General features: G+C 49.6%; 1 protein-coding gene across 1 annotated transcript; it reads left to right on the top strand.

Annotated features, from left to right (window-relative positions):
* Window positions 1-44: 44 nt before the first annotated feature.
* Foxa1 (forkhead box A1) lies at window positions 45-5,525 on the top strand. Its single transcript, XM_031355878.1, has 2 exons — window positions 45-493; window positions 2,785-5,525. Exons 1-2 carry the CDS (start codon window positions 422-424, stop codon window positions 4,117-4,119), a joined length of 1,407 nt encoding a protein of 468 aa, XP_031211738.1. The 5' UTR covers window positions 45-421; the 3' UTR covers window positions 4,120-5,525.
* The last annotated feature ends 2,716 nt before the right edge of the window (window positions 5,526-8,241 follow it).

Below are 8,241 nucleotides of genomic sequence, written 5' to 3'. Positions count from 1 at the left end.
GCGGCGGCTGGACTGGCGGGCGGCCGCCTCACAGGTGCACCTCGGGCTTTGTAGGTGCGAGCGTCTTTGTGCGGCGGACAAATGGGGAGAGGACGAGGAGGTGGGCACTCCGGCGACGTAAGATCCACATCAGCTCAACTGCTGCACTCGCGCTTCGCACAGGCCGCCCGCTCACTTCCCGCGGAGGCGCTGCCGGGCGCCGCGCTCCGCGGCCGCCTCCTGTCCCCGGCGCTGCCCCCTCCCGCCGCGCCGCCGCCGCCGCGCCCCGCAGCGCCCGGCTTCCTCCTCGCCCGGGTGGCGCTGGGCCCTCGAGCGCTCCGGTGACCGCAGCGGCTCCGCGCCCCTCCCCCGCCCCGAGCAGCGCACCCGCCCGTCGCTCCGCACAGGGTTGCATGGTTGTGTCGGCCAGGGTGGCTCCAGGATGTTAGGGACTGTGAAGATGGAAGGGCATGAGAGCAACGACTGGAACAGCTACTACGCGGACACGCAGGAGGTGAGAGGCAGGGAGGCGGCGGGGCGTCCCCAGAGTCGGTGTCCGGGGAGACCCGGGCGAGGTGGGCTCCAACCGGGACTGGGGCGGGCGGGCGGGGTGGGGGCGGCTCGCCCAAGGCTCGGCTCCCACGGTGGCCGCCCACCCGGCCTCTCGGCCAGCCCCGCTGCCCGCTGGGTCCTGGCGTTTGCCACGAGCGGAGAGTTTTAGGAAACTCTGGGCTTTGAAAACACCGGCTCCGGGAAGCACTTGGCTTTGCTCGGTAGCGAGCGGGAGCCGGAGCCCGGCCCCGGGAGCCACCGGTTGGCCGGCGGGCTCTGGCTTGAGTTAAGAACAACTAAGAGAGCCAGTGCTCGCTTACCGGGCGGCCTCTCGGTCACGCCACTTAATCTACCGAGGTCTTTGGATAAAAATGATCTGTCGCAGAAGTTGGAGGTTTTTCATAATGAACGATTTCTAAATTTTATAAAACTTATTCTTCAAAAGCCGTTTGTAGAAAAGTGTCTATTCGTTCGTCTCTACGGCCGCTGGATGGCGCTAGTGCGAACAGAATCTTTTTCCAGAACTCGGGGCCAAGAACCTGTTTCTCTTCATTGTCCCCTTGGTGGCCTGTTCACGGGGTTTATTTTACATTGTGCACAAAAGCATTGCGAGGAAAGTCAGGTACAGGCAGGGCCACTACCTATTAAAAGTATTTTCTAGAGACAGCTGCTGATTACCTTCAAAAGTGTAATTACCGTTATCGAAAGCGCTTATTGAGAAAGCCTCGTGCGATCTTGGAGAGAGGGCTAGAAATAAATCCCAAAGTACTTTTAAGATCTGTACAGAATCCGAAAAGACCTTCATGGCGATTTATTTATTAGTTTCTGTGTTTCTTTGGGAGCCATATCTTTTTGAGTCTTCTTTTTGAAATCTATCCATCTCTTATGCTTTCAAATGGAGTTACATTTGCTGATGAACATAAATTTAAGGACGTCAATATTTTCTGTTAGATTAACAGATAAGCAGTTATATGTCAGGACTCTGTTTTTTAGCCACCTAGTTATTCTCTCGACTGCTATTGATGGAGATTTCGCTGGCTAATGATTTTTAGTAGGAGCTCAGACCACTTTCGCGGGTTTAATTTTGATGCAGTCACCTCGGCCCACCAGAGAAGACCCCCATGAAAAGAGCTTTCGTATATCTCAAAGCTGAGAATTAAGAAGCAGAATAGCATTAAGAGAAAATAAGGAGAGTTTTACTTGGGAATTTAAAATTGTTCCGAACTACTCGTGTAGTTTAAAAACCCAGGCTTTGATGTGCGCAGCAGCAACTATCAGTTACAGTGTGTGTGTGTGTGTGTGTGTGTGTGTGTGTGTGTGTAAATTGTGTTACCAAAGTTTTCAATTGCCAGAGGACTACAATCAGGTAACAGAATTAATGCGAGGTTTTGTATGGCGTGAAGAGCTGTACATGTAAAGTCACGCTAAAGTTAATTATATGCGCCGTGTTGTTCTAGTGTGCAGCTTTTTTTCATTTTATTTTTCCAGAACTTTATTTAACTGATAAGTTTGCCTCTTTTAAAATATTATTATCATTGTTACAAGTAGGTGGAAAGCATTACTTCTAAATATAATAACAGGCAGTCATCTTTGGCACCAACTCTTAAGACAAAGCCAGTTGCAGGGATATGAGTAATTGGGATGGGGGGGGGTCATATTGACAAATAGGCCAATATGGGTGAGAGTTTAACAGCAGCCAGCAGGATGCATCCCGCTGTGCTATCATCCGTGCCTGCCAGCTCTTCGAAGGGTGGGTGCCTAGCTGGTGCCCGGTAGATCACCCAAGCAGGCCTGTATGGAACCTACATCCCCGTTGGGGTGACGTGAAAGAAGAAGGGACTCAGACCTAAATTCTATTTGCGGAATTTCAAAATTGACCTGGCCAAAAGGCAAGTTGTCTAGGCTGGTCTGGGGTTGGATACTTGGGTATAGCCTGCCGAGGATGAAATGAAGGGACCTTAGAAGCCAGCCCCTGATCCAGGCTTGTAAGGCGATTACGCATCTTCCCGGGGACATATTTTCTGTGAGCATTAATCTTTCCTGCTTGCGGCGCTAGGATTTCACCCCCCTGCTGTGTAAGCCATCTTTTCGCGGTCAGGGAAGGGCGCCTAACAGTTTGCCCTGGCTGGGAAGTTCCGGGGCTTTGCAGAAATGCTGTTAGCTCGCCCCGGGCTCACCCCTGGCCAGCCAAACTCTGGGGCACACTACTAACTCTGCCCTTCGGGGCCTCTTCCCTCGCTGTCTCCGCTCCAGGCCTACTCCTCTGTCCCTGTCAGCAACATGAACTCCGGCCTGGGCTCTATGAACTCCATGAACACCTACATGACCATGAACACCATGACCACGAGCGGCAACATGACCCCGGCTTCCTTCAACATGTCCTACGCTAACCCGGGCTTAGGGGCCGGCCTGAGTCCCGGTGCTGTGGCGGGCATGCCCGGGGGCTCTGCAGGCGCCATGAACAGCATGACTGCGGCCGGCGTCACGGCCATGGGTGCGGCGCTGAGCCCGGGAGGCATGGGCTCCATGGGCGCGCAGCCCGCGGCCTCCATGAACGGCCTGGGTCCCTACGCAGCTGCCATGAACCCGTGCATGAGCCCCATGGCGTACGCGCCGTCCAACCTGGGTCGCAGCCGCGCGGGGGGCGGCGGCGACGCCAAGACGTTCAAGCGCAGCTACCCCCATGCCAAGCCGCCTTACTCCTACATCTCGCTCATCACCATGGCCATCCAGCAGGCACCGAGCAAGATGCTCACGCTGAGCGAGATCTACCAATGGATCATGGACCTCTTCCCCTATTACCGTCAGAATCAGCAGCGCTGGCAGAACTCGATCCGCCACTCGCTGTCTTTCAACGATTGTTTCGTCAAGGTGGCGCGATCCCCGGACAAGCCGGGCAAGGGCTCCTACTGGACGCTGCACCCGGACTCCGGCAACATGTTCGAGAACGGCTGCTACTTGCGTCGTCAGAAGCGCTTCAAGTGTGAGAAGCAGCCGGGGGCCGGAGGTGGGAGCGGGGGCGGCGGCTCCAAGGGGGTCCCAGAAAGCCGCAAGGACCCCTCAGGCTCGGGGAACCCCAGCGCCGAATCACCCCTTCACCGGGCTGTGCACGGAAAGGCTAGCCAGCTAGAGGGCGCGCCGGCCCCCGGGCCCGCCGCCAGCCCCCAGACTCTGGACCACAGTGGGGCCACGGCGACAGGGGGCGCTTCGGAGTTGAAGTCTCCAACGTCTTCATCTGCGCCCCCCATAAGCTCTGGGCCAGGGGCGCTGGCATCTGTACCCCCCTCTCACCCGGCGCACGGCCTGGCACCCCACGAATCTCAGCTGCACCTGAAAGGGGACCCCCACTACTCTTTTAATCACCCTTTCTCCATCAACAACCTCATGTCCTCCTCTGAGCAGCAGCACAAGCTGGACTTCAAGGCATACGAGCAGGCGCTGCAGTACTCTCCTTATGGCGCTACCTTGCCCGCCAGTCTGCCCCTTGGCAGCGCCTCAGTGGCCACGAGGAGCCCCATCGAGCCCTCAGCCCTGGAGCCGGCCTACTACCAAGGTGTGTATTCCAGACCCGTGCTAAATACTTCCTAGCTCCCAGAACTGAGGGTTTTGTCTGTATGGCCAACCTGGTAGCAGGAGAGAAAATCCAACAGAAAATAAACAAAACCACACACACACACACACACACACACACACACACACACGCCAAACCAACCACATTATAAAATTCCAAATAGTTTTATTTTTCATGCACAATTTTCCCCAGCTCAAAGGACTGTTACTTTATTATTGTATTCAACACTCGTTGTGTGTATTACTGCAAATACTACCGACTCCATACCGACTTTTTTTTCTGGCAACGTTTAATGATCCACAAATGTATATATTGAAACATCTTCCTCCCCTTTCTCCCTTTCACTCCTTCCCCTGTGGACACATTCTAGTCCCTGCAGGGCTTATTTAAAAAGAAGATGGTCAAGTTTGTAAAATATTTGTTCGTGCTTTTTTTGTTGTTGTTGCTCCTCCTTACTTAGATCCACCACACGAGTTTACAGGTCTGTGGCAATACTCTTAACTCAGTAAAGATGGAAATGGTAAAGAAAACAAGTAGACGGTAGGGGCTCTTGAGAGTATTGAAAGGTAGTACTGCCTTTATGCAGGAAGGTATAAACCGGTTACGCACATTGGAGCCGTTTGATTTCACCTTACATTTTGGATGCATTCAGATAGCGGACGTCTTTAAATGAAATGCATATATATGTCTATGGACTTAATATCGTGCCCAGATATGAAGACCTCGTTCACTTTTGCATAACACGTAGAGGTAATAGCTAGGTGATAGACGCGCTACATTTTCAAAAATTGCCTGACCAAGTTACAAGGATGCCTCTCCACACTTGTCCTCTCTACCCACCTACCCTGGAAATCCAGTTCTTCAGGAACTGCCTTCCTCCCTAATTCTGCTCCTTGCTTTTCAGAGAGCCATCATGGTCATGTCATTCTGAGGTCACATGTATAAACTTAGCTTTTGTGTATGTATACCATTTAAAGGATCCTCCACCCCACCCCAGGGGAAAAAGGAAGTATCATACTATTGAGAGAGAAGTTATAAGAAATGCATTTCAAAATTTGGTCCCGAGTTCCAAAATCCCAATTGTGGCCATTTTAGTTATTGCCATCCTATTCTTGGTTCATCCAGTGTTAATGCACTTTCCACAGTTGGACGTGGTGTTAGTTTTAGACAAACGGGTTTCATTATTACTCCTCTTTGCCTTCTCAATGTTAATTTATTGCATGGTTTACTCCTTTTCTTTACAGCTGAAATTGCTTTAAGTGATGGTTAAAATGACAAATTAAAATGTTAATTTTTATCGATGTGATTTGTAATTAAGATATTTTGATTTCAATAACAAAAATAATACAAGATTTTAATCTGTGGAATATGTTCCTGATCATTTGCAGTTAAGGAATTTAAATAAATCACATGTTAACGACAACGAATTTCTGTTTTTCTCTTTCACTCAAAATCCAAAATAGATCTTTAATTAGAATCCAAAATAGGTCTTCTGAATGGGATTTTTTTCAAATTCTGAAACTTAATATCAAAGAAAAACAGGGATATAATTAAAATAAAATGGTTTCATTTACAACTTAAATGAATGTGTAACTAGTAAATTGTGGCAAAAGGAATTCAATTAAAGCAGGTAGGTATCCTGACATTATTCCAAGAACTGAGATTTTTGTTTAAAAAAAAAAAATGATTACCAGTAATGTTTACTTGATTTTTTTAGGGGAGGGGTGTAAGCCTTCTGTGTCTCTTTTTAGTCTTTTTTTTTTTCTTTCCTGGTTTGAAATTAAATGATCAATTCCCTATTTTTTCTAATTTCAGAAGTATTTGAATAAGAATAAAATAGCAACTGTGGATGCTAAAATTAAGTTATCCACCACAGACTGCACCCTCGCATTAGCAGAGAAACAAAACTTAGCTATCCAGTCGGTTTGGAGGGTGGGGAGGAGGGCAATTAATTCATTCCTGCCAGGGAAGCTTTGTGAGCATCTCAGGGTAGGTGCTGGTTTGTGTTTTGTGAAGATATTTTTAAAATATTGTTTCTAAGAACTTAAAGCTGATGACTTGTTTGCCTTGTAAGAAGCTTTGAAATGCAACTTCACACCCCATAGTTGCTTGAGATCACAAAATCATTAATCTCCTTTGATAGTAGGCTCACTTTCCAGTCCACCTATTTCTTTGTAAGGCTTGTTCGGATTGACACCAACAATAACAGCACAAGCTGAAGCAGAGGCTGGCCTGCCTGAGCCCTCGTGTGTGAACGCCATACTTACTAGGGCTTGAACTTGGGCAGCCTGTACTGTGATCACAACACTCCACACTACAGACTAAATAAAAAGAGCCGTGTCAGTTGCTTAATTATCGCGTAATTACCTCCCCAGATGAGAGAAGGGGTGCCACGTAGCCACTTGAGAAAAAAAAAAAAATCCAGAAATCCCTGCTTTGCTCTCTGCGACTAATGAAAGGAGGGAAGAGAAATTGCTGGCGAGAGTAATTTCCAAACTTAATTCCAAGTCCTCTAAAGGACATCAAGCGTATCCCAAAGACGGAAAAAAGCTTTCGATCTCAACAGTTACACATACAACGGGTAAATAAAAGCCAGCAAATTCAAACTCTTATGTAATACAAAAGCGTGATCTTCGGCCTTTGCTTTCCTCATGTTGCCCTGAAACAAAAGTCTAACTTCGGGTGCAGTCCCTTTCGCCTCCAGGTTTGTGTAGGTCTCAGTTCTTGCTCCTTCACTCTTCGCTCAGTTTTCTGAGTTCGCAGAGGAGATGCCGGTGGTCCAGGCCGCCCTAAGGACGGGGGATGCGGGATGCTGGAAGCCAGAGCGGCAGCGAGTCCGGCTTGGCTCACAGGCGCCTGCGGGCTGTGCTCCCACCCCGTGGGCTTCGCACAGGGTTCTGTGTCTATGCTCTGTGTCACCTCGGGACTATGCGCGCCTCTAGACGCACGCAGGCTGGGGGCCCGGGACAGATGGTTGCTGGGAAAGAGGGGGCAGTGCGGACGGCGCAAGCATCCCGAGGTGACAAATGCAGTTAGTTCTTCATTGTTTGGGCATTTTCCCCTCCTAGCGAATAAATCTTCTGTTGAGCCACAGACCTAAAAGTCAACAAAGGAGGCCGGGCACCGGGTCTCGGGCCCACCCCGTGGCCTGCCTGGCCGAGTCGCTCCCGCTGCGTAATCCCTTCCTCGGAAACCTCGACACACAAACGCCAGATCGCCCGACCAGGGCGCCGCGTCGGGCCAGGAAGAAAACGTCTGTGCTTCCAGCGGCGGGCAGGGACCCTCCCGAGAGCGCCGCCTGCGAGCCACCCCGGCATCCTCCGCCCCCACCCCGTTTTAGTCCCCGGGCCCCTGATTTCTTCACCGATGCTTCATCCTCCAGAAAGTAGACGCACAGGGCTCAGTTAATGCCCAGAGGTTTTTTTTTTTTTTTTTTTTTTTTTTTTAAGAATTTTGCTCGGGGTGGGGGAGGGGCCGGAAGCGGGGGCAGTGAGGAGGGAAAAAGCTTCCAACTGACCCAAGTGGAAAGCTCCAGGGGCCGTGGGATCCACCACGCCGCGGAGTAAACAGCAACACAGAAAAGACTTGGGGCAGGGAGTGCAGCGCCTGCCTGGGAGGGGAGCCTCAAGAATTACTTTCACCTTGTGCTTGGAAGCTCAGCTCTGAAACCTTTTAAAACACTGACTGAAACAAAACAAAACAAAACAAAAAAGCCCAAGACAGATAAGGAAATTCTATTCAGCGCAACTAAACTTCGAAACGTTCCCAAAAGCAGAAGGCAGCTCAGCCCGATTTCTGTGAGATCGGCCGAGATCACCTTCAAATCTCAAAGATAAAATCCAATTTCTATTGTCCCTTAGTGACCTCCCGCACTTCAGAAAGACGGGTGGAAAATAATAAGGGATGAAAATAAGCATATGCTAGTGAAGTTCTTAACTTCTGTTTTCTTTTTTCAGAAGGCGGATTTCACTGAAACTGTTAAACATCTTTTTTTTTCTCGAGTTTAACCGTTTTGAATGAACTGCAACAGGAGAGAATTCCAAGAATGATAAAATTATAAAATTCTGTTGTTTTGGCATTTAAAATATTGATCTCAGTTCCAGGAAAATGCTTATTAAATTTCTTTACAAAAAAAAAAA

The sequence above is a fragment of the Mastomys coucha genome, unplaced genomic scaffold, assembly GCF_008632895.1.
Source record: "Mastomys coucha isolate ucsf_1 unplaced genomic scaffold, UCSF_Mcou_1 pScaffold6, whole genome shotgun sequence".
Lineage (NCBI taxonomy): Eukaryota > Metazoa > Chordata > Mammalia > Rodentia > Muridae > Mastomys > Mastomys coucha.
Note: the sequence above shows the minus strand (reverse complement) of the source record. Positions and strands in the feature narration are given on the sequence as shown.

Bases quoted from the DNA above. Each gene is read 5' to 3' on its own strand.
- Foxa1 (XM_031355878.1), top strand. From the start codon at position 422: ATGTTAGGGACTGTGAAGATGGAAGGGCATGAGAGCAACGACTGGAAC. The intron at 494-2,784 runs GTGAGAGGCAGG...TCTCCGCTCCAG, and splicing joins ACTACGCGGACACGCAGGAG to GCCTACTCCTCTGTCCCTGT.